Raw genomic sequence first — 27,904 nt, forward strand, 5'->3', positions numbered from 1 at the left:
CAAAACGAATAATTTACTATTTACTAATAGCCCCCGTTTGGCCTATTTACGAAACCCTACACTGAGCATGGCCCGACATGCTCTTGGCCGATTATTTAGAAAGGAATGGAAAGATTCGGAGGCTACCGTAGCTCAATTGGTTAGAGCAAACGCACGGATTGCGGAGGATATAAAATTTAAAAAGTACAGAGCTCTCAAAATGGTTGTTTTTATTCACAGGGTACATTGGAGCACGAGAGCCAACGCCTACGCTGATTCTGACTCTGATTCTGTCTCATTGTAAGTACATACGCGTAGGTAAGTCAGTTTGTAAACAACAAAAACACGAGAATATCGGGAGAACGATTTAGATTAAAAAATATATGGTTTTGATACGACTTTGACGATCGTCATGGTGAATGGCAATTGACATGCATCTCACGCACGACTTTCAGTTTATTTCACATAATTCACATGCACCAATCAGCGTAAGCGATCAAGGTCATATCATGATCGTGATGATTCATCATCATCATTAGCTTAAAAGTTACAAGTTATCTTCCAGCTTTCCCTATCTTGCGCCAGCTCTGTGACTTTTTACCCGACTACGGCAACGCAAAAGGAGGGTTATGATTTTGACCGGTATGTATGTGGGTATGTATGTATGTATGTTCATCTGTTCCCTCATAACTTCTAAAGTACTCATTGAAATTTGACAAACGACTTGTCATTCGAATCGTCTTAATCGTCCGCTGGTTATAGGCTATATGACGTCACAAAAAAATGAACACGGCGCCCTCTAGAGGTCATAAAGTCACGAACCAAAAAAATAAAAATAAGTAATGATGACGTGTTGTATATCATTTGAAAGAGCTTAATTCGCACATTTCAAATATATACATATTGTTAGCTTTTTCACCCGGCTTTGCTTGCATGCACCCGATAAAACATTAATTTATCTGGTAGGTAATTCGAACTACGAATCTACAATCGCTCTGGATTCTATCTATCCGCGTGTTACGCGACTACGGCGATACAAGAAGGATTTTTCAAAAGAAATTTGTTTGGCCGCTATATACATGGTGTTTTTTAATGACCTGCAATATTTTATAACGTGAATAGGTATAGAAGTCCAGATCAGCAAATTTTAAAGTTGCTTAGTATATTCACCTCGTAAAATTCGCAGTGGTCAGGCGAAGCATACTGAAACGTACCTATGTGACGCACCGGACTCGGTCCAAAAGGCGACACTAAAAGGGTCAGGCGTAGCCCGATGTATGTGGCGCGCTGTACGCGGTCCAAAGCCGGGCACCTTCGGCACCCTCATTCTAAAAGAGTCTGGCGTAGCCGACGTACGAGGCATGCTGTACGCGTTCCAAAGCCGGGCGCCTTCGGCGCCCTCATACTAAAAGAGTCGGGCGTAGCCCAACGTACGAGGCCTGATGTACGCGTTCCAAAGCCGGGCGCCTTCGGCGCCCTCATACTAAAAGAGTCGAGCGTAGCCCGACGTACGAGGCTCGCTGTACGCGTTCCAAAGCCGGGCGCCTTCAGCGCCCTCATACTAAAAGAGTCGAGCGTAGCCCGAAGTACGAGGCTCGCTGTACGCGTTTCAAAGCCTTGGGCGCCCTCATACTAAAAGAGTCGGGCATAGCCCGACGTACGAGGCACGTTGTACGCGTTCCAAAGCCGTCGGCGCCCTCATACTAAAGGAGTCGGGTGTAGCCCGACGTACGAGGCACGATGTACGCGTTCCAAAGCCGGGCGCCTTGGGCGCCCTCATACTAAAAGAGTCGGGCGTAGCCCGACGTACAAGGCACGATGTACGCGTTCCAAAGCCGGGCGCCTTGGGCGCCCTCACACTAAAAGAGTCGGGCGTTGCCCGACGTACAAGGCACGATGTACGCGTTCCAAAGCCGGCCTCATACTATAAGAGTCGGGCGTAGCCCGACGTACGAGGCTCGCTGTACGCGTTCCAAAGCCGGGCGCCTTCGGCGCCCTCATACTAAAAGAGTCGGGCGTAGCCCGACGTACGTGGCGCGCTCCACGCGGTCCAAAGCCGGGTGTAGCCCGACGTACGAGGCTCGCTGTACGCGTTCCAAAGCCGGGCGCCTTCGGCGCCCTCATACTAAAAGAGTCAGGCGTAGCCCGACGTACAAGGCACGATGTACGCGTTCCAAAGCCGGGCGCCTTCGGCGCCCTCATACTAAAAGAGTCGGGCATAGCCTGACGTACGAGGCACGATGTACGCGTTCCAAAGCCGGGCCCTCATACTAAAAGAGTCGGGCGTAGCCCGACGTACGAGGCACGATGTACGCGTTCCAAAGCCGGGTGCCTTCGGCGCCCTTATACTAAAAGAGTCGAGCGTGGCCCGACGTACGAGGCACGATGTACGCGTTCCAAAGCCGGGCGCCTTCGGCGCCCTCGTACTAAAAGAGTCGGGCGTAGCCCGACGTACGTGGCGCGCTCCACGCGGTCCAAAGCCGGGCGCCGAAGGCGCCCTCATACTAAAAGAGTCGGGCGTAGCCCGACGTACGAGGCACGATGTACGCGTTCTAAAGCCGGGCGCCTCCGGCGCCCTCATACTAAAAGAGTCGGGCGTAGCCCGATGTACGAGGCTCGATGTACGCGTTGCAAAGCCAGGCGCCGAAGGCGCCTTTATGCCAAAGGTTGTCGGGCGTAGCCCGATATATGCGGCGCTCTGCGTGCATTTCTGTACTGAGGACGCCCTCGCAAAAGTAATATAAAGTGACTTCAAATATTATTAGTAAGTAACGAAATCCTGACCCCAAAATTAATTAAATAAAAAATAAGTTCAAAAACTAAAACCCGACTACTGCAAATCGCGCTCTAAAAAGTAACTCTAAATGATAACTCTTATAATTTTCCTGTATGATAATTTCAGATAAGAATTCTATCTTGTTTCATACTTTTTAGAGCGCGATTTGCAGTAGTCGGGTTTTTGATACTACACGACCCCTACTTTTTCTTTCACTTTCTCCAAAAAGCTCCGAAAAAAACCAGTTCGCAAAAAAAAAATGATTGCATACCTTGTGTCCATTGCAATTTACTTACAGATGGTTTTTATAGCTACATTTTCTTAACTAACATTATTAAATAAAATAAAAAAATACACACATACCTAATCACTACACCTTATAAAACAAAGTCCCTCGCCGCGTCTGTCTGTTTGTGTGTTTGTACGTTTGCGATAAACTCAAAAACGATTGAACGGATTTTCATGCGGTTTTCACTTATCAATAGAGTGAATCTTGGGGAAGGTTTTAAGTGTATAATTTGCTAACCCGTGCGAAGCCGGGGCGGGTCACTAGTAAAAATTAAGTAGGTACCTAATACCACACCTAGAACGCTGAACACACCTAGAACGATGAAATCGATGAATACGAGTAAATAACGCTAACTATTCAATATCAAATTATTATGCTTTATTATAATATAGGTACAGTTTTATGGTATTTTGTGGAATTTTTCTAATAGCACTACAAAGTTTATATTCTAGGTATTGTCTTACTGAGTTTTCTTGGATATCGGAAGTAAATTGTTGATGTTAATGTTTGCATAATTGGTTCACAGAAGAGGTAAAAGGGAGGTAGATCCTCCGTCTCTTGGATACTTTTAAGAACCGAGTAAGTGTCAATATAAATTATAACATATCTTAAGCCGATTAGTAAAGTAGCATGGTCTATAAAGTTTTTATCGATGAAAACGCCGTATTGATTACCTACGTTACCGGCATCGGACTTGAAATGTCATAAAGAGTCGAGCGTGGCCCGACGTACGAGGCACGATGTACGCGTTCCAAAGCCGGGCGCCTTCGGCGCCCTCGTACTAAAAGAGTCGGGCGTAGCCCGACGTACGTGGCGCGCTCCACGCGGTCCAAAGCCGGGCGCCGAAGGCGCCCTCATACTAAAAGCTGTTGCTCAACTTTATTCCCAATTCGAATTCTATTCTACGATGACTCACGTTAGACCGGGCCGTGGCTGGGCCGGAGCTTCCGGAGCTTCGTTTTCTATAAAGCACCACGTGATCACCGAGTAGCCCTCATAGAAAATTACATGTCGGTCGCCTCGGTCCGGGCACGGCTCGGTCTAGCGTGTCAACCTTAAGTCTAAGCTAATCGAAATTGGCGTGCCAAAGTGGGGAAGTCATACTTTTATAGTAAATAATTTCACTTCCAAACTCTGTTGGTCCGATTTTAGCAGCACCAAAGACATATGTAACTTCGTATATGATGAATAAAGTCTAAGGAAAAAACGTGCCTCGGAAATCAAGAAAAAGTCATTCTCGGATAGATGGCGCACACACCTTTGGCCTATGGTCGGCTAAATGGCGTGACGACACCGTTTCATATTTAACAATTTTACTGATTTTAACACATAGATATCAGTGAATGAACATGGGTCAAAATGATATAAAAATAATAAAATCATTTATCCATATATATACATTTTTATGATAATTTTATACGTTTTCATTTTGAGTTGTAGTCGTGTGTCGATAGATGGCAGCAAATTTACTGTGACTACAAAATTTACTATGACAGGACCCCTCTATAGCAGCACGTTTATTTAAATATTTTATTTCGACAGATATAAACGAAAGGTGGATGGGAAGGAGTGACAACTATAGAAGCCTGATTCCACACGGCAATGCCCGATGGAATTAAAACTGTTTTCTTTAAAATAAAACATGCTTTCAAACCGTATAAAATAATCTTGTTTTTATTCAACCTTTCATTTACGTGAGTGGTGGTCAAAAACGCGGCGTTCGAACTCAGTTGTGCTCTATAGAGCAAAAATAATCGTTCTGTACTCGTTTTAAGAAAAAAAAAACCGGAAAAGTGCGAGTCGGACTCGCCCACCGAGGGTTCCGTACTTTTTAGTATTTGTTGTTATTGCGGCAACAGAAATACATCATCTGTGAAAATTTCAACTGTCTAGCTATCACGGTTCATGAGATACAGCCTGGTGACAGACGAACGGACGGACGGACGGACGGACAGCGGAGTCTTAGTAATAGGGTCCCGTTTTTACCCTTTGGGTACGGAACCCTAAAAACTAGAAACTAGAAATAGGGTAAACAAACTTCTGTCTTTCACCCTACTGCAATTTGTATGAGAACTGCACGCAGACTGCACGCCAACCGCGTCGTCGGCGTGCAGTTCCCATACAAGTTGCAGTCGGGCTGCAGTCCGTCTGTTACGGCCCTTATACAGGGTGTTTGGTACATCGTTTGCCAAATTAAAACGGCAGATAGGTTGAGTCATTTGCTATCTTCTCAGGCCTAGAAATTTTTAATTTTGCGCACGTTTTTTTTCAGCTCTATGCCAGTTTTTTGTAAATTTCAAATTTTTACTTGCGCAGTAGTAAAAAAAACCATGGCCATTTTTTTTTCTAGGCATGAATAGATAGCAAATGACTCAACCTATCTGCCGTTTTAATTTGGCAAACGATGTACCAAACACCCTGTATATGATTTTTTTTTAAACTTGCCGATGCGTACGCAGCTTCATGCTAACGAGCGATTAAGGACGACTCACGTTAGACCGGACCGTGCCCGGGCCGGAGCTTCCGGAGCATCGTTTTCTATGGAAAGCATCACGTGATCGCCTGTCATGTCATAGAAAAGTAAGCGCCGGAAGCTCCGGCCCGGACACGGCCCGGTCTAACGTGAATCATCCTTTACTCATACTAATATTTTATCTATGTAAGTAAATTAATGTTGTAATTAATTCATCATGTAATAGTACAAGCGTGTGAAATAGTACATTACGATACAAGGGCGAAAAGTAGGCGATCTTTTTAAATCGACACGAGTTGCGAATTACCTTTTCGCACGTGTATTGTACAACGTGTAACAGTACATATGGCTCTTTAAATTTTTGACATAGGCACGTATTGTCCTTAATCCCGCCCTAGGGCGGTAAAGTAGCACCATATCTACCGTAAAATGGGGTGAGTAGGGATTGCGTGGAGAGTTGGGTTATGAATGGGGAGAGAAGGGATGCCAGGGGGGTGAGATGGTTTTTAAAGGCTACCTAAATAATGTATTTGTATTATAAATGGAGCTATAGTGATATTCATAAGAAAAAAAATCGATTCAACAATGTTCCAAAATCACCTTTGTATGAAATCCCATCTCACCCCAACTACAAGGTACTACGGGGTGAGGAGGGATTTTGTGTATATCGGTAAAGTTATGAAATGGAAGTACCCAAAATCATAAAAAAACTAAAATATATACAATTCAGTTTACATATGTAAAAATAAAATGTTATCAAGGTTTGAATGTCAGTGTTCTCCCTACTCACCCCATTTTACGGTACTGTATAAAGTATTTACCTTAGGTATTTACAATACTTACTAGGAGATTCCAAGCATAACTAATTTTATTGTGAATTGTTGTAACCAAAGAGGTATTCAATTTTTCATTAAAAAAATATTGTGTTTGTTCATGTTAGTTAATTGTTAGTACCACATTTATACCATTATACATTTCCAAGTGTCCTTAACATTAAGAAACAAGATAATGAGTTTCTTATAATCTGCAACAACAAAGCGATATTATTACTATTGTTATACCGGGTGTGGCCTGTAACATGAGCAAAAAATGTTACTGTAGGCTGTACTCCTCATACTGACCAACATTTGTTCAGCTACTTTTAAAAATAACTTGTGGTTTGATTTTTAATACACTTTAAAGTTTATTCTAAGACGCAATATATTGCGAATTTTGTTATGTTTAAGGCGTGACAAGCAACGTCAATCACAATGATATGGCGTGGCGATGGCATCCATTGAAGATAATATTTATTTTGTATGAAAAATAGGGAGTCTAAATACTTCATAATTTTTAAAAGTTGTTGAATAAAAGTGTCACCGTTTGAGGAGTACAATCTATGTTTTAATTCTTTGCTCGTGTTACAGGCCACACCAGGTATGTAGGTATAACGAATAACGATAACTTAACGATTTTACGATATTTAAAGTAGCCAACTATATACGTCTTTATTTTTTACGGACAACAAGATTTAACTTGGCATATCGCGTTTTCACTTTAAAAGGGGTTTTACTATAACAATATAGGTACATGTTATTATATAGGTACTTTAAGCATAACTCACGCTAGACCGGGCCGTGCCCGGGCGTCTGACATGTCATTTTCTATGACGGCTGATCGGTGATCACGTGCTTTCCATAGAAAACGAAGCGCCGGAAGGCCCCGGCCCGGTCTAGCGTGAGTCACGCTTTACAATGTGTTTGAATACCATTTACCTGAGACATAGTAAGCACGCCAACAGGCACCAGACCGCCGGCCTTCAGACTGCTGGGCCGCTGCACGTTCACGAGGAAGAGTAACACGGTCTTCCTGTTCCTCTCGTCCATCAGCTCCCACGGCAGCGCGTACACTTCGTCTGAGAGGGTGTTACTCTGGAATATTACATGCTCACGTAACACGGCCGTAATTTATTTACAGTACATTTGGGGCTCCATTACGACACCCTATGCTTTAATAGGCACATTACGTAACTACGTCGATAATTTAAAGGGCCAATAGTATGTACTGTAAAACGTTGTACGATACACGTGCGAATAGGTAATTCGCAATTCGTGTCGATATAAAAAACCCTTCGGTCGTGTTTTAATTTATCACCACTCGTCGTTGTATCGTAAATAACTATTTCATCACACTCGCTCAGTAAATGTGGAATTGCACGCAGGTTTAGCGGGAGTTATAGAAAAAGCGTTCCCCCTAGGGAGTTATGAAGTTTCTAGTGCCATAATTAAAAGTTTTTTGTCTTTATACTTAATTTTTGTATTGCAAGTGTGATGAAAAACATTGTGTGTAACTCGGGGCGTAATTATATTGCAAACTCGAGTCTATAAATCGCTCCGGCAAGCCGTCGCGATTTAAGGCGCTCTTATACTCGAGTTTTACGTTTTCAAGGGGGTGAAGCAGACGCAGCGATAGAATAGGCAGGGGGCACCCCGCGCGCCCCGCCACCGCCGCACGATTCCCGCGCCACGCCGCCGCCGTACGATTCCCGCGCTACACGTCTACTTCCTTATTCTGTCGCCATCCGTATTCTGGTTTCTTAGTTCCGAATTTTTTTCCGGAAATTTATATTGAATAAGGTTTATATTGACGAAATAAATAAAATTGAAATTGATTATAGGCTAATTCGTATTTTGATGAGTATTTAATGAAATTTACAATGGTGGTAAGTATAGATAATTATATGTAGGTATACAATACTAGAGTATTCCTCAGTAAAATAAATAATCAATCATTTCTAATCACAGTTAATTCCACGTTGTTTTATCATTCATGTAGTCTTGTGTGATATAATAAGCTTTAGAAATCGATACTTTTGGGTTCAATTGGCGTAAAGGACATTTTGGCGAAAATGAGTTATATATACAGTTTTATTCAGAATTCCAAGCGCTTTCGTTCTGTATAGTTAAAATTTCAATATCTCTTTAAATGTTGCCAATTTTTAACTATGATTTTGGAAAAACATCTTAGCTCAGGGGGCGTAAATGGCCAGTTATAAAATATATAGTATAGTAAAAGTAATTATTATAAATTGTTTTGATATACATAAATAAATAGATATAGATGGTAGGACAGCAGTGATTCTGTTAAAACAAAAAAAAATGTTTTGTGGCTAAAATTTTTTGTAAGTACATTACGCCCTGTTTCTAATAAGACAACCATAAAAAAAGAAGCGTAAGGGAAGCCCTTCTTAAAAACAGTCGTGTTTTTTGGCGTAACGGACATGCTATTTTCGTAAATAAGCATTGTATCATAAGTTCAAGCAATTAGTTCAAAAGAGCTCAAAAAGTTAAGAATAAGCCATATACAGACATCCGTTTATTCAAACAAACAAAAAGGTATGATTTTTTTTCTCAAAACAAAACCGTTTTTTGGCTCTCCTAAAAATCGCGTTTTGTCCGTTAAACCCTTTGAGCCTACGGTAGTCGATGTGTACCGTAGTTGGTAACGAATACACCCCGAACTTAGAATAAAAAAGTCTGAGTATGGCACTTACGACCCCCTAGCAAACAAGACTCACTAAATTATCAAAAATGTCATGGTCGTAAAGGACATTCATAGTATTTTTGACCAATTTTAAACTACATTAACTTCTATCGTATTGAATTTATAGATATGATCGCTAATTTAGGTTAAAGAGACTAACATTTTGAATACTTTTCCAATACACATCAAAAATATAGCTCGATTAATAAAAAACGTATATCAACATTAAACAAAACATCGCAGTTATTCGCGTCTCCTGAAAAGTAGCATTTTGTCCTTTACGCCAATCGAACCCAAAGGTATCTTCAGTCTTGTCTTGACCGGGCGCGTGCAACTTTACACTGGACTGCCGAGATAAGCGAGTGTTCAATAACTACTTTGCGTACGATTTCCTATTCCTAAATTATCGATTTAAAAGTAATGTTAAAAATAGGCTCGTCTTAATTGTTTTATTGTCTAGTGGACATAATATTGTCTATCATTCGGACAATATTTTATTGAACTTGCCGAGTTTGTTAGTATGAATGTACTCGTAGCTATCTATGTACCTATGTTTATGTAACTTGAGAGATTTAACTAGTCTTCAAGTGTGGTTTCATTTAGATAGATTAACCACATTGTAGGACAAAAGTTAGATAATATCGATACCATTGATAAAATGTGCTGCTGTCGATCGTCCTATAAGTTGTCAAACACAGTCCTTAATAATCCCCTATCCTCCTAAGGCCCAAGGTCCTACCTATAGCATTTATTCAGTTCGATGAAATTTAAATCATAATAATATTCAATTGGAACATTCGTTCAATTTTCAATTTTTCGGTAATAATGGATATTCTTGTATAAGATGTATGTGAAAGCTTTTTAGTACTAGTATTTTTATTCAATAGCCTTACCACGACTTTGACACTGACGTATTCGCTAACGTCTGCGTAACTTACTTTCTATACATCATCGAGTATCTTCTTTTAAAACGATTATGAAACAATTAAGTAAACGAATTAATTTAAACCGATTTGGTCATTAAATATTAATTACTTCTTCGTCCAGATACGTTTCAAACTTTCTAAAGTGCTTGAAACGAAGTTTTTTTTTATATCAACGAGTCATTGTAGCCGAGCTCATGCAATGACAGAAATAATTAAATTACACACAAACAACCAGTTCCACTGATCAGGGACGAATAATAACAGGCATAACATAACCCTGCGCCCGGTCAAGCTGCATCTCCGATCATAATCGGGATAGCGAGGCGATGGGCAGTCGCTGATACACCTGTCTTGTTCTCCTAATCAACAAAATATGCGAATCAGAGAGGTACAGAGTGTATTATGCACAGGCTAGTATGTTGCCGCAGGACTATAAGAGATTCCACTGCGAGTAAAATAACGATAGTTGCTGAAAAAACCTGAGCTGAGGTTTCTAAGTTAAAGGGCAAACATTACATTTTAGTAATAAAGAACCCATAAAACTATTTAATAATTTGGTATTATAGACCTTTACGCCCATGAATAAAGATAACTGCGGAAAAAGCTCTTAGCGTAAATGCTTTCAAATTTAAGGACAAACATTAGGTACATTATAGTAATAAAGGTCCCAGGAAACTTTTTATTTGATATTATACACCGCTACATCCATGCTATTTGTTTTGAATTTAGAGTTTAGAAATATGAATATACTGAGTCGGTAGTGCTGCACTCTGGCGGCAGAACATTGCAGTAATATCCCCTATTGTCAATCGTGGCTTAATTCCGGATGGGTAGGTACAGAGTACAGACCCATCTGAAAACAGATAATGGCGTGTCAATGTCCGACATTCCTTGTGCATAGCGTCTTAACTTTAACAGTAAGTGCACAGAATAACTAATAGTACTACCGTACAGAAAATTCACTCCTTCACAAAAGTCAGATTTAGGTATAAAATTATACCTATACTCTGCCGAAACCGGTCAAGATGGCCTGGAGAACGGTGGTCGATGGCACTCAGGACATGGCGAGAGCCCTCAGGGTGCTGCAGAGGAGGAACCCTAGGCTGCGCACGAGCGAGTGGAAGGTAGTCGACACCGTGGAGTCGGGGCCGAGCACCAGGCGAATCGTACTGATGGACCGGGTGTCGGCCGCCGTCATCAAGGAGGCCGACTACGTTCTGCACACGGGGCTCGACACCAGCCACTTCAAGCTTCTGGAGGAAGCGCGGGAGCAGGGGCCTGGGGGGGCTGAGGTCGAGCCGTGTAGGGAGGGGGGAGAGGGGGGGGAGGTAGCCCAGAAGGCTACGGTCGCTGTGGCGACAGGGGGGGCCCCGGAACGGGAGGCGCCACCAGCCGGTGACGCACCTGTGGAGGTGGCGGAGGACCAGTCGGAGGAGGCGGGGGGCATGGTGCAGCTAGGAGAGGACCATGCTGGACCGCGCATGTCTCGAGCATCGTCACCGATCTCATCGATGGCGGGCTCAGAGGATCTGCGTGGTCTGGCGGAACTCTACCTGGAGGGTACCATGTCACCTATGTCCTTCGACGACACGGTCCAGGAGGTGGCTGCTGATCTCAGCACCACCAAACAATAAACGCCGCAATGGAGGGCTTAAGGTGCGTACAGATTAATCTCCAGCACAATAAAGCAGCCACTGCCCTTCTGGCTAAGCTGTTAAAAAGCGATAAATTCGATATTGCTCTTATACAAGAACCATACATTTACAAAGGCGAGATAAGAGGCTTAAACGGTACTGGCGGGACATTGTTATATGTTTGTCCTGAGAGTACTATGAGGACATGTATCTATGTTAAAAATGGCATTGACGCTCTGCTTCTACATGCTTTCTGTTCCAGGGATCTGACTACGGTCAAGATCCAAAACAAGGGGGGGGGGTAAGGCACTAATCATCTCATCAGCCTACCTTCCCTACGAGGCAGCGGATCCAATCACTGGGCAACTGAGGGATCTCGCTGCTTACGGCAGCCAGGCGAACACCGACCTGATCATCGGCTGCGATGCAAATGCTCACCACGTCATCTGGGGGAGCTCGGATGTCAACAGAAGAGGAGAGAAGGTACTGGATTTTCTGGTAAGCTCTTCTTTACAACTATTAAATAAAGGCAATGAACCGACATTCGTCAATGCAAGGCGGGGGGAGGTTATTGATATAACGCTAGCGTCCAACAACGCGAGTAATAAGATTAGCTCATGGCATGTCTCTGGGGAGATTTCTTTATCGGACCACAGATATATATGCTTCAGGTATAAGACTAAAATCCAACTAGAAACTATACGCGAACGGAATCCCAGGAACACCAACTGGTTAGCGTTCAAAAGTGACCTGGAGGTGGAACTGGGAGACCCTAAAGGCAAGTTAAACTCTATTATTGACATAGAACTTGAAACAGACAGAATAGCACAAGCTGTCTATACAGCTTGGACAAACAACTGCCCGGAAAAGAAAATCCTGGCGAAGAAGGTGCCCTGGTGGAACCCGGAGATTGCAAAACTCCGGAAGGAAACCAGGGCTGTCTTCAATGATGCTAAAAGGACCAATGACTTCGAGCATTACGCGCGAAAACTCACGGAATACAGCAAAGCTGTGAGGAAAGCAAAAAGGAAAGCATGGATGAACCATTGCGATCAAATCAGGTCCATACCGGAAGGCATGAGACTTACAAAGGCACTAGCTGCAACGAAGTCAGTTCCACTCACTTCCATTAGAAGAAGTGACGGAAGAATGACCGAAACGGGGCTAGAAACCCTCAAAGTTATGTGTGACACACACTTCCCAGGCTCGATAATACATCAGAGCGTAACGGACGATGTAGCAACCGGTGCAATGGAACAATCCATCAGCACGACCAGGTACAACTGGGACACGTCTAAAAAGGTAGTAGATCATGATAAGATACAATGGGCACTATCCACATTTCAACCATACAAAGCCCCGGGGCCAGATGGAATCTACCCCATACTACTACAAGAGGGCGCCAATGTACTAATACCGCACTTAGGTAGACTGTACAGAGCGTGCATAGCCTTCGGACACGTACCGCGTGTGTGGAGGATGGTAAAGGTAACGTACTTGCCTAAACCAGGCAAAGCAGATTACACAGAAGCCAAATCATACAGGCCTATAAGTCTGTCATCATTTTTCCTCAAAACACTGGAGAAACTGGTAGACAGACACATAAGGGATGGTCCTCTTAAGAGGCATCCGCTGCACCAATTGCAGTGTGCGTATCAGCCGGGTAAATCGACTGAAACGGCACTACACCTGGTGACAACCAGAGCGGAACAGGCGATAGAGAACAAAGAACTATGTCTGGCCACTTTTATAGACGTGGAGGGGGCATCAGTCTCGACCCGACAGCGCTCGAGTGTGGTCATTGCGATAAATTATCCGTACGCGCAGTGCACTGAGCGGGGTCACTGACCCCTGCATACGTGAATAATGTCACCCAAAAAGACTGTTGTTAAATGTGCTAAATGTAATATTGTAATTAGTGAAGTGTTGTGTTTTGTTCAAAACAGATTGGAAATCATGAATGATATAAACATCGTTCAAATTTGTACTTCGGCGTTCTCGGCAAGGGAGCTGGAAAATGCGAAAAGTCTTCTTTTTCAAGCTGTACCAGAAAGCAAGAAGCAGACAGTGAGAAAAAATACGGGCAAAGAGATCAGGATTGTTGAAGATATTATCGAGTTGTTTAGAAATACAAACTCTCAGAGCTTGCCATTGTTTGTTGCTCGCGATTTAAAAAAGCTACCCCCGGTTAACTTTGACCATGTTGATGTTACGCAATTACTTAGGGATATAAACCAACTCAAGGCCGAAATTAAAACCGTTAAAGACAATTATGCGACTCGAACGCAAGTGGAACAACTGAAAAACGACTTGGAGGTATTCAAAAATTGTACACAAGACAGTGAACGCAGTGAAAGCTGTAATGTAAACAGGCGGAGAGGAGCATACAGATTGCAAGACAGTTTTAATTTTAGTACCTACAATCTAGACAGCGGACCGATGGGCCTACCGCACTTAACACCGAGTTTAAAAAGGTCAACGGTCGACATCACTAACGGCAAGGACATGGATCAAGTTCAAGGCTCTCTCTCGCTTGCGCCTGTGGGTTCCATTGATACGACTGTCGCACCTCAATCGCCGAGCGATACATTGGATGAGCTCGGGTCGGAGCCAGAGCGCGTGGAGGCGCGCACTGCGGTTCCGAACGAGTCGAAACCGTCGCAGGCGCAGGTAATTGAGGCCCGCGTACACGTGACGGAGCAGACAAGCTGTGCGGCCGGTGGTGACGTAACGACTAGCGCGAAACCGGTAGCCGCCGTTGCGACTGTAAGTGACGCGCGTAATTGCAACTTAAATAAACAAAGCAATGAAGTTTTGAATGTCGCTCAGAAAACAATGGCGGATATAGTACGTGAAGGTGGTACTTTTCATAATAAGAAAGACGAAGGCTGGATTGCAGTTCAGAGACATAGGTTGAGAAATCGCTTTACGGCAAATAAAGGAAAGGCAAATACGGTAACAAGTGGAACTTTCAAGGCCGCCGTGACAAAAATTCCATTCTACATCTATAACGTGGATAGGGATACATGTGTTACTGATATTGAGAGTTATGTATATAAAATGACATCTGTGAGGATTGTCCCCGAGAAAATTCAAATGAAACAACAGAAAGATTATGTTGCATATAAGTTTTATATACCTAACAATAAACTAGCATTGTTTATGGATGAAAACCTTTGGCCTGACGGAGTAGCGTTTAGGCAATTTGTGAATTTTAACAAGAGATTGGATCATTCGGTAAAAGTTTGAAGTATTTTAAATAAATAAATATATTAATTTAATTTATTAGTTAGTTTAATAGTATGGCTCAGATTTCTAGGGCGAAATTTATTACTTTTAATTGCAAGAGTATTAAACGATCGTGGGATTGTGTTACATCGCTATGTAAACAAAGTGATATCGTGGCCCTGCAAGAGACATGGCTTATGCCGCACGACCTTGAAATTCTAGGAAATATTGATTCCGCCTTTGGATTTACGGGGAAGTCAGCGGTTGACTCTGCCGCCGGCATTTTTCGAGGTAGGCCCTTCGGGGGAGTGGCCATATTGTGGCGTAAAAGTGTTTTTCGTCAAGTATCCGTGATACCCTGTAATAGTGACCGAATTACTGCTATAAAAGTAGTTGTGCATGATAGTCCTGTGTTGATATTTTGTGTTTATATGCCTACAGATTCTATGGACAATCGTTTAGAGTTTAGCGACTGTTTGAGCGAAATTGCGGCTATTGTTGAGCAGAGTGACGTGGGGCCAGTGTTTATTCTGGGAGATCTAAACGCTCATCCTGGCGCGTTATTTGGTAACGATATGTTGAGCTTTTGTACTGATCAAAAGTGGTCGTGTATTGATATGCAGTTTTTTGGGGAAACCTCTGATACTTATACTTTTATAAGTGAGGCCCATGGTTGTAGTCGGTGGCTCGACCATTGCCTAGTTACAGAATGCGCTAGCAAGTTGGTAGAAAACGTAAAAATTCACCACGACATCTTTTGGTCAGATCATTTTCCAATGGAGCTACAATGTAACCTAGATATAATTAGACCTAGGAAATTAATGTCATATCTTGTACAAAACAATGTTATATGGGGAAATAGAAATTCTATTGAGATAGATAAATATAGGGAATTATGTCAAAGCTCACTTAGACAAATAGATTTTCCTCAGGAGCTTAGTAGCTGTTGTGATAAAATGTGTGACAATCCGGACCACAGGCAAGTGATAGACGCCCTGTATAGAAAAATAATTATGTCCCTGTCCGAGGCTGCTAGTGATGGCCGTGACGCTGTGAGACGTGTTCGCGGTAGAAGTAAAGCTGGCTGGAACGAACACATCAGGGGCGCGCACTCGGAGGCTCGTCGAAGCTTTCTCAATTGGGTAAGCTATGGTAGGCCAAGCTCTGGTCTGCTATACGACGAAATGGTCAGAACCAAGAAATGTTTTAAGAGTAAACTGAGGTTCCATCAGAATAACGAGGAACAAACAAGAATGGACAAACTCGTTAATTCTCATAAAGAAAAGAATTTCAAAACATTTTGGAAAGAAACGAACAAGTTGAAGCCTAAGGCGAGTCTCCCGGTGTGCGTGGGTGGATGTGAGAACCATAAAGACATAGCCAACATGTTTCAAAATCATTTTAGGATAAAGCCGAGACTGACCAGCGATGTGCAGGGTCTTAATGCTGTTGCCGACGTTGCGAGTCACCCTGTTCTTATTACAGCTAAGGATGTTGCCTCTGTAATTAATAAAATGACTCGGGGAAAATCTCCAGGGCACGACGGGCTAAGCATCGAGCACCTGCAACACGCTGGCCACCACATCCATCGGCTGTTGGCTATGCTTTATACCCTTGGTTTGAGACACTCCTACTTACCAGACGAGTTTTTGAAAACGGTTGTTGTACCGATAATAAAAAATAGAACCGGCGATGTGTCTGACATTAATAATTATAGGCCAATCTCTTTAGCCACAATTGCAGCGAAGGTACTTGACGGGGTGCTTGAACGTCACCTCAGTGGACATGCAGTGTTAGATGATAGACAATTTGGTTTTCGTGCGGGTCTGTCTACTGAGAGTGCTATTTTGGTTCTGAAGCACACCGTCAGGTACTACACTGACAGGAGGACCCCCGTGTGCGCTGCTTTTCTCGATATTTCGAAAGCATTCGACCTAGTGTCGTATGAAAAACTATGGGAGAAGTTGCAGAAGGCGGGTCTTCCTCAAGAACTGATAAGGCTGTTAAAATATTGGTACAACAATCAGTATAACTTTGTGAGGTGGGGGATGTCGGTCTCGGAAGGTTATAGAGCTCAGTGCGGAGTAAGGCAAGGGGGACTTACATCTCCACTACTGTTCAACATTTATGTTAATCAGCTGATTGTCGAGCTCAGCAGCACTATGGTTGGCTGTTCGATCGGTGGCAAAATGGTAAACAACATAAGTTACGCCGACGACATGGTGCTGTTGAGCCCGTCGATCAGTGCTATGAATAAATTGTTAAAGGTGTGTGACACGTATGCGGAGTCTCACGGGCTCATCTATAATATTAAAAAAAGCGAGATACTCATCTTTCGAGCTGGTAATAAGACCCTACCTATAGTTGAGCCGGTGACACTCGGCGGTGTTGCCTTGAACAGAGTGTCCAGTTTTAAATACCTGGGACATGTAATTACCGAGACTCTAAAGGACGATGCGGATGTTGAAAGGGAACGCAGGGCACTGGCAGTAAGAGCTAATATGTTGATTCGCAGGTTTGCACGTTGTACAGTGGAGGTCAAGAAAACATTGTTCATGTCGTATTGCCAATCATTCTACACGTGCAGCCTGTGGATCGATTATACGAAGCGCGCTTACAGTGCTCTGCGTGTCCAGTTCAATAACGGCTTCAGGATGCTGTTGGGGCTACCACGCTTTTGCAGTGCGTCAGGCATGTTTGCGCAAGCACGAATGGACGACTTTCATGCCATAATGAGGAAAAGGATCGCCTCTCAAATGTATCGCCTGCGGGGTAGCACCAACAGCTTGCTGGTAGATATAGCGGAGAGATGGGACTGTCCGTTTCTTAGACACTGGGCGTCTGCTCATCGTCCTGTGTACCAGGACCCCAAATGAGAAATGAGTCTAAAATCTGTGAGACCTAGGTTAAGATCTACTAACACTAGTAATGTAAGTCTGTATATAACTAACAATTTATGGGCAAATTGGCCTGAAATAAAGAATTTTATTATTATTATTATTATTTGACCGCACCACGTATCAGGCAATCAATATTGCAGCATCTAAACATGGCATAGAACCAACAATCTGTAGATGGATTGGTACTATGCTAAATAGCCGACTAATAAAATCCTCCCTTATGGGAGATGAAATATTAGCTACGGCTACGAAGGGTTGTCCACAGGGTGGGGTTCTCTCACCAACTCTCTGGAGTCTGGTAGTTAACTCACTGTTGGAAGAACTAAACAAAGGCCCAATACACACGGTAGGGTACGCAGATGATTTAGTGATTCTTGTAAACGGGAAATTCCCGGGAACAGTATCGGAAATCATGAATAAAGCACTGAAGCAAGTGGAAAGATGGTGCAACTGTCATCAACTCTCCATAAACCCAGGCAAAACAGTGGTAATACCGTTTACCAGGAAAAAGACCCTTAATGGCATAAAGCAGCTGAAGCTTTATGGAAGGGTACTGGAAATGTCCAATGAAGTGAAATATCTAGGCGTTACACTAGATAAAGAGCTGAACTGGAGAAAGCATGTCGAACTAACAACCACCAAGGCACTTAGAGTGTTTGGAATGTGTAGATCGGCTTATGGCAAAACGTGGGGTCTAAACCCAAAGGTACTAAGATGGATCTATACCATGATGGTAAGACCTATCATCTTGTACATGCCTGGCATGGTGGCCAAGGACACTAAAGAGCACATGCAGGGATGCCCTTATGAAAATACAAAGAACGGCATGCATGGCTATTACTGGCGCGTTTAGAACGACGCCAACAGCGGCGATGGAGGTACTGCTAGACCTCTCGCCGCTACACCTAGTGATACAATCTGAGGCGCGGAAATCGCTACACAGGTTGACCCTAACAGGCCTCTGGAGCGATAGCAAGCCAAAGACCAAACACACAAACATGGAATGCGACAATTTCATGAAAAGGATTACGAACATGGGCTGCGATAAGATGCAACCCAAGTTTATGTTCCATAAGAATTTTAACGTTAAAATTCCAACAAGGGCTGAGTGGACCGAAGGTCTTGAAGCACCAATCTCTGATGAAAACGACATTATATGGTACACAGATGGGTCTAAGACATAATCTGGTACGGGGGCAGGCATTTATGCAAATGACTTTAGTAGTAGTATAAGCATGGGCAATTACGCCACTGTCTTCCAAGCCGAGACATTCGCTATAATTGCCTGTGTGCATGAGAATATAGTTAGGCGAACCCAAGGGAAGAATATCTATATACTCAGCGACAGTCAGGCCGCTCTCAAAGCGCTCGAAGCTCCCAGAGTGGACTCTAGACTGGTATATAATGGCGTCCAAGCTCTGAACCAGCTTGGAAGGCAAAACAGGGTGCAACTGGTATGGATCCCAGGGCACGAGGGATTCATAGGCAATGAAAATGCAGATGAACTCGCCAGAGCCGGATCTGTAAGTAACCTTATAGGTCCGGAACCATTCGTGGGGCTCTCACAGGGAACCATCACAACGGCTATTAAAGACCATACCAAGACCAAACACCAGGAAGAATGGGATAGTCTGACGGGTCTAAAGCATGCAAAGCTCTTTATGCAAGGAATAGACTCCGGCTGGAGCAAAAAGCTTTGGAAACTTAGCAAAAGACAACTCCAAATCATAACGGGGGTGTTTACTGGCCATTACGGGGTCAAAGGATTTCTGGCCAAGATGGGACACTCTGACAACACCGATTGTCGTATGTGTGGCGAAGAGGAAGAGACAGTAAGACACTTAATGTGTGAATGTCACGCCCTCGCCAGACAAAGAATGAAGGACTTTGGAGCAGGATACCTGGAACCAAAGGACTTTAAAACGCTACCCATGAGCTCCATCATCCGACACATGGATATGGTGAGAAAAGCTCTTGAGTAGTTGACGGATCTCTTCTAGGGGGTAACTGCACAAAAGATCCCTATGGGTCGAAGTGTATCCGCAAGGGCCCCCGAAAACAATAAGATAAGATAAGATACCTATACTCGCCGCCTGCAACAAAATTTAAACCTATAACCGCGCACGAACCGTGAATCTCCTTTGCGCGAGCGCCACGTGACACGACTATCGTGCGGTCGAGCGGCAGCCCACTGCCATACGCCTGCCGCTCCGAGCGGCGCGCCGGCCAAATGTACCAACTGCGTAGTGACATCGCCCTGGTAAGTGTACTGACTAGGTTCTTGAGTCTCACCTTGGAGTTGATGAGTTCAAAAATGATCGACATCTGTATCAGCTGAGTATACAATATGAATATCAAGGGACCGTATCGTGTCAGCGCCTCAGCAGTCTGTTAAGATAAGAAATAGGTTATTCACCACACCAGCTGGCAGAAGCCTCAATAATACTAAATACAGTATGTAAATTAACGAAACACATTTACTCAAACCCGTTAATGTGTAGGTCATACTGAGCAACTTTTACTATGGCACCAACCCCAAAATCGCGAAAAAAAATTGACTCTCCCATAGGAAATTTCGACGCAAAATGTATGAAACAACCAAATTTTTTTTTCGCGGTTTCGGGGTTAGTGCCATAGTAAAAGTTGCTCAGTATGACCTACACATTAACGGGTTTGAGTAAATGTTTTTCGTTAATTTACATTGTCTAATAAAACATGGTCTTCTCTTCCCAGAGTGTCACAAGCCGACGTCACAATAACATTGCCACTTTATATAGCGCTATCGCATATTATCATATAGCGCTGTCGCATGATGACGTAGGCTTGTGTCAGTCACGTGACCACGAAAAGACGGGAAGAGAGTACCAGGCGGAGTATATTATTATACCATGGTTAATTTACATACTGTACGAGTATAATGTACCTATAGCATCCTTATTATGATTCAATAAAGCGCTATGACTTAAAATAGGTACTTGGCGGGAAGGACTACATTTCTGGTCTCAGCTACCATTATTTTTCATTATCAAAAGTACCTAATAATTTTTTTCCATTCCCTTATAAAAGGTAAATATAAAATGCAAAAAAAATCTATTACAAAATAGTGAAGACATCAAAGATCACAAACAAAAAATAGGTATATATTTTCTATAATATACAAAAGTACTCGCCATCGGAGAAATTTCTAGAAGCGAAATGCATCCAGAAACTAGATGGAACAACAGACATAGACACAGGGTGATATCAAACGTATTTGATGTGACGATCAAGAATCTGAAAAAAAAAAATACGTCAAACTATAGTTGGTCAAACCAATTTGTCAGTCAGTAAGAACCAGTGCTAGTACTAGTGTAAGACAAAGATAGTATGATTCTCTCTGTCTATGATTGGAATGAGACAGTTCTTTGACAAACTACATATATTAGTGGAGTACCGTAGACTTTTAACCGGGAGTATTGTGAACAGATTTATTATTTATTTTAAATACTTTATTGCACATCAAAAAAAAGTACAAAAAGCAGACTTAATGGCTTGTGGCATTCTCTACCAGTCAAATCTGTATCAGTCAAATTTTAGTGAGATCAGTAAAACTTATTTTACAAACTTTTTCTAATGAGTCTTTTGACAATTAACTATGCGAAATCTGACTCAATTCTGTTTCGATTATTATTAAGGGGCCGGTATATGATGTTTTCGATTTAGACCTCACTTTGTAACCATAATTTGTTCAATAAATGTTTAATAATTGCATTAAATTACACGTAAATTTTTTCACGAAGAAACCGTGTACCGACTCTTCATGCCATTATATTTTTAATTTGCTGTTATTCTCTACAAATCGACACTAAAAGTATCAAAAAATCAAAATATGGAGTTCCGTTTGAGACAGAAGCAAAACAATTTTGTCTTTGACAGTAATTGAATTATTGTATGATTTTGAAAGCTAGATAATTCAGCTACCAATTTATTATCGATTTATATTTTTACTCACAAAGACAACACAGAAATACAATCTCAAATGTAAACTTTCGAACAATTTCCATACATTGACGACATCACTCAAAATCCTTCGTCAAATCAGATGCCCGTTGGGGCTACACCGGAGCCCACGTGTACGTCTTTAAATGAAAATGACAGCTTGATTTTCTTGCTTTTGACAATTATATTGACATTAAATCATATACGCACACGAGAAAGCATACCAGTAGATAAATTGTATTTCAAAAAATAGGGTACATAAATATCAGCTCGCGTCTCATTTAAATTTGATTTGCTGTTATTTACGGGTCATAATGGTTGAAAACCGCAGTAAACTATCTTAAAACAATACGATTACAGTCGAATTTAAGTATTATGTTCCTTCAAAACTCGCTTAAAATGAAAAAAGTTTAAAGACTCATCTTTACTGATTGGGATCAATTTTTATTATGCTGGTATCATTTTGCGTCATTTTAAAAACGTATTTGACTTCTGTACGTCAATGAATTTTGATGACAACTGTAATCTTGTATTATATTATAGAACTTTTATCTTAAAATATTGCCTATTAACAGGAAGAGTTATGTAATTCGTATAAGTAATACCTGAAAGTCTTGTACCTAGATCTGTAATACCATGGATTGCGACGAATAAATTATTATGATTATGCCGTTCGTTCCGTCTATATGTATAATGCGTGTACGTGCTGTTCTCTGAAAATCTTCAAGAAAAAATAACGACTAGACCAGCACTAAGTACTAGCAAGTTTTCGGGGCTTTGGAGACCGAGATGAAGCTTACAGGCCAATTAGCGCTGTGGCCTGGTTATTGTTATGTATGCCTATGTATCAAATGTTTTATAAATTTACTATAAAAAGCAATGTTTTATTTCGATTAGGTCTACATTTTGTGCATATTGCATATCTGAAGTATTTTCGTACTAAACTTGAAACTTTCGTTGAAACTAAATAAAATAATTATTCCAAATGTACAGTCACCTGCAATTTATGTTACACAACGAAGACCGCAAAAATATCTGACACGATCTTATTTGTAGAACCATAAGAGCATGTCACATATTTTTGCGGCCTTCGAAGAGTAGGTACCGTCATTACTCATTATCACCAACTTTGGCCGCTTTTTTTTTAAACACGAATTTCTCAAAAAAAAACACATCATATGACTTTTTTTTGCTCAGCACGTCCATTGTGATCAAACGCATCAGTTTAAGTGAAGAAAAAAAAATTTTATCGTTTTTTTACCCATTTTTTTGCGTTTTAGAGGGCGGGCAAAGATATCCGGGGTTTTCGCCAACGTTGCCTACGTCAATTTGGTATTCAAATACAGCTCGTATGATGATGATGTCTAAGGATCACTTAAAGGTTTTGGGCAATCCTACCATTCCCTGTTAATAACTTAGCGATAAGTGTAAAAACTAAATAAATTTGCTGGGCAATGTTGCCTACCCGTTTTTGCCCATTTCCAAATAAGGCTCGCCTAAGCACTTTACAAAGGCTAGGGTTGTCACTTTTGAGAAAATCTGTTACAATAGTTTAATGGCCAACAATATGATTTTTGTTGTATTTTTCATTCGTTAACGGGATAAAACATCTAAATAAAGGATAATAAGACAAATTAAATACAGTATATATTTATAAACTTATTTTAGTGTACAAACATAACCTTCTTTTACTTGCGAAGTTGGGTAAATTAGATGAAAGTGACAACCCTAATCTGTTTTTGGTGGTGGGCAATGTTGGTATGGATGCCAAATTACCGGATTACTTTGCCCACCGCTATAACTTTTGTGTATTTAGGCCTTTTTAGTTTAAATCTCAATAGACATAATCTATGCTTCATGTGTCATAACTCAAACCCGGAAATATTTGTCAAAGGGTTCTCAATTTTTTCTACTTGCATTCATTATTTATCAATTTTTTGCCCGCCGAAATTTACCCTATATTAGACAACTCGCTTAAAATTCCTAAATCAAGTTAGGGGCTGTCCATAAATTACGTCATCGATTTTTGACACCCCCCCCCCCCTATAATCATCCAAAAATCATGCTTCAAATGACCCCATTTCCTCCTACTTCATGCTACCGTCATCCGATGTCCAGACCTGCCCAAAGTTGGCGCTAATGACGTAACATATTATTGCAGGTGACTGTACATAAATGTTTCGGTGATTTTGAGATTATTTTCCAGGTTATACCGAGTTCGTGAACGTATAAGTAGTAAGGTACCGCTATTGTTTAGCGATACCGATTATTTTTGAAGGTAAAGCTATAAATAAATAATAAATAATAAATAATAAATATTATAGGGACATTCTTACACAAATTGACTAAGCCCCACGGTAAGCTCAAGAAGGCTTGTGTTGTGGGTACTCAGACAACGATATATATAATATATAAATACTTAAATACATAGAAAACAACCATGACTCAGGAACAAATAACTGTATCATCATACAAATAAATGCCCTTACCAGGATTCGAACCCGGGACCATCGGGGCTATACCGGTTGAAATATAAAGATATTAAAATTACAGCAGGGCAACCATTTTTTATAGGTGTACCTAAACCATCATTGGCCGAGCGTTAGCAAAGGTTTCCGTTTCAGCTTGGGCAAAAATGTTTTTGTATGTTCTCCTTTGCAGATCACATTTCTCAACTGAGTCTCGTGAAAATTTGTAAGCAGGTTCAATAGAACTACTCTGTTTCGCTTTATCCGCCAAAATGGAATTGCCACCCTGCTGAAACTTTATTTATTTTAATTCCTATTGAATGGATTTTGCACCTTATGAAAAACCGTATAGAGTAGTAAATAACATTTTACATCCGACTTAATGACATCTTGTTTTATTCGCTTTAATTGTACAAAACGCGTATCTCGACAAAGCAATATTAGGTAGTAAAACAGTCAACAATCAAATGAATTAAATAGGTACGTCACGTGTGACATGAACAGACAAGGAAAGCAAGATTAAATGCATTGTTTCTATTTCATCTTTAAATGGAACGCTTTTACCCTCAAAGGAGGCTAGTGGTCAATACTAAACTAAAAGTCCAATCTTAAAAAAACATGATGGGTCACTGACCTGTCCCAGTAAAGTGAGGTAGTGTGCGTGAAGTGCGCTTGTGTGTGAAATGGGGTAAATTGACAGAATCTGAAATTTTACCCACCGCTACCGTCGCCTTAAGTAAACTAGATATTTAGAGTCGAGTCATTTGTATAGTTCACGTTCACACGTTCCTGACTTTTATTTTTAATTAGATGCCATATTTTTTTACTTAATTATCAGTTAGTAGACCTATCTGCGAAATAAATTCGAAACTCGAAAATTCAAGGGCGTGATTTGATCTCGCATCTCCTATATAGGGATCGGAAAACAACCTGCATCATATAGTTTTTTTACACATTGAGCTGCTTCATCGCATATAGGTACATAAAGTAAAAAACTTACTCCTTAATCAACTGATCGTGTTGTATTAAATTCTTCAAAATTTTAAATGCTTCTTCATTATATTGTCGCTCAGAAGATTCTTCAGATTCATCAGGAAAACTTTTTGGAGTCGGAAAACTTCTCATTTTATCCACCAGTATGTTAAAATGACCCAATATGTGAAAGACAATTATATAAATCAACAGATCTAAGCCACAGAACGCAACGCCACAAATGTATGAAATGTAAGCGTTTAAAAAAGAGACCACGGTATAACCAATCGCATCCTCGTATTGGTCTATGATGAAATAATAGTTTACAGAGTGAACGAAGGTCACATTTGGTGGTCTACGGGCACGGTCTGTGAACAAGCCTGCTTGTATGTTTACATATATTGGGACTGCGTTGAACATCACTTGCCCGAGGAGGCACTCCAACAATATCGCAATGGTCGCAATCCGGCAAATTTTGTTGACCTTACGATACTCCTGAAATAGATTAAATTATTAAAAAAAATACAACGGGTAGCACTCCGGGAGTGCTGGCAGTAGTGAAAACTCAACGACATTGTAATTCAAAATATGATTCACAGCGCCATATGTATAATTGAAGTTAATGCCATCTAGCGTTATTTCGTCGCATTACTTGAAACCCCTAAGCACATCACTGTGAGTACTACAGTTATATTAATACCAATTTGTGGGTAACTCACTAGATGGCATTTAAATCAAAAAAGAAAAACACAACGTCAATGTCCGTCACACGTGACGTCACGCCCTGCGCCGCCTAAACGAAACAACAGGCTCAGGCATATATTTTCGCCGCGCGGTAGAAAGAGAGGGTTACGTCTTACGCCTTACGCTGTCTCGAGTTTAACATTTTTTCCCCACCTCAAAAAGTGCACAGCGCCGCTAAAGAAGTTTTCACTTCAAAAAGGTATATAAATAAATACGAAACTTTTTGTGTAATTACGTGTTGGAATTTTATTGTGTGTGCGTATTTTACTTACCTTAGCGGCCAATTCAGATTCATGCTTATGTTCCAGTAAATGAAATTTTGAAACGAAGTTTTTAATAAGTGAACAATATTTCCCTTGAACTATTAGTGTCATTCTTGTCTGAAATTGTATTAAATAAACAATATTACTTGTAAAATATCCCCTCATTGACGCTCATTGTTCCAATTTTAGGGAAAAGGGTGATTCCAAATCAGTTCCGAATGGCAGGATAGTTCGGAAAGAACTGATTCGAAAATGTACGAATATACATATAATATATTATAATAAAAAACAGAAATAAATTTGGGCAACATTAAAAACCTCCGGTCCTTTACAAAGGGTATAAATAACCGCAATAGTACATTACGATAGAAGTGCGAAAAGTAGTAAATTCGCAAAGAGTGGCGATAAATTGAAACACGACCGAAGGGAGTGTTGTAAATCGACACGAGCTGCGAATTAGGTACCTTTTCGCACGTGTATTGTACAACGTTTTACAGTACATAGGGCCCTTTAAATTTTTGACATAGAGACGTACCTATCGTCCTTAATCCCGCCCTAGGGCGGTAAAGCAGCACCATATGTACTGTAAAATTTAATAAAAGCTATTGGTACTCACAATCATTACGAAGGACATAAAAATGGACAAATAATCTTGTCCCAAATCAATAAAATCATGAGTTGTCATTCTGACTCTGATTAAACACAACGCTGAAATCTCTGCATACACGAGTATTGTCAACATTAACTTATGATATATGGACAGGATGCGTGTACGCATGGTTTTGGGTCCGAATTGTTCGTTCGGCCAATGACCGGCCGTGTCGAGATATAGACGGATCACACGCATGTAGTCTAGGTCTAATGACCGCTCCCTGAAACCAAGTCATAAACTGTCAACATTTTTGTTTTTGGTATTAACTTAGTGTCCCGTATTTACCTAATTTTTTAAATTAGCTACCCGATAGGGCTTTGTAGTTGTGGATTAACCCTAAATATATATATTCGATTTTACTTTAATTATTTTGTAAAATTTTTGAAATAATATGTATTTTATTATTTACAACAAAAGGAATGCCTATATCAACTTTCTGGCCTCTAGCATCAAGATATACGAAAGTCTCATACAATCTTCCATCCCCTATGGAGGTAAAACTTTCAAGTTTTACAATTTTTTGGAACGAATTTCCTTATCGCTCGGTACGGACTACGGACTTGGCGGATGGGGGCTATGGTTTAGTTTTCCGTCACGACCCTTTCTTAACTTCGTTCCAACCGAGTGTTACACTGCACTCACGCATTTTATTTGTTGTCCTGTGCCCCCAGAATCCCCAGATGTGCAACATCAGTTCAATATTTTTCTTATATTGTACTTATATAAGGCCTGTACCGAAAAAAACTGTAAATTTCAAACGGTTGTAATTTTATTTCTAAGAATGATGACGGCGGCTTTCTTATCGCATTTAATTATATATTTTAGTGCAAATAATTCTGGTTTTACGCCATGCGACGTTACACCGCTGAATAGAAGAGATCACTGAAATTTGGTCTTTTCCAAATGGCAAGAAAATTTTCAACAATACTCCATGCTTGCTTTCGATACACTTAAACTAACCTCGTAGATTCGTGAATTTCATAATAACCAACTACTAATTTAGTAATTTGTCTCTTGAACAGAGGTCTCGAAGCGGCAGACCTCTAGGAACAAGTCACCCATCAGAAATATTGTTAATAGAATTTGCGCCCGCCCCCGCA

The 27,904-nt window shown here is 41.2% G+C and overlaps 1 protein-coding gene across 1 annotated transcript; it reads right to left on the reverse strand.

Annotated features, from left to right (window-relative positions):
- Window positions 1-6,456: 6,456 nt before the first annotated feature.
- LOC134805026 (odorant receptor 10a-like) lies at window positions 6,457-27,035 on the reverse strand (the record flags this gene model as incomplete). Its single annotated transcript, XM_063778318.1, has 7 exons — window positions 6,457-6,541; window positions 7,272-7,427; window positions 20,020-20,115; window positions 20,898-21,000; window positions 25,174-25,640; window positions 26,162-26,269; window positions 26,769-27,035. Coding segments are annotated over 7 exons (1,254 nt in total), but the record flags the coding sequence as incomplete, so codon positions are not given.
- Between the last annotated feature and the right edge of the window lie 869 nt (window positions 27,036-27,904).

This window comes from Cydia splendana, chromosome Z, assembly GCF_910591565.1.
Source record: "Cydia splendana chromosome Z, ilCydSple1.2, whole genome shotgun sequence".
NCBI classification, from domain to species: domain Eukaryota; kingdom Metazoa; phylum Arthropoda; class Insecta; order Lepidoptera; family Tortricidae; genus Cydia; species Cydia splendana.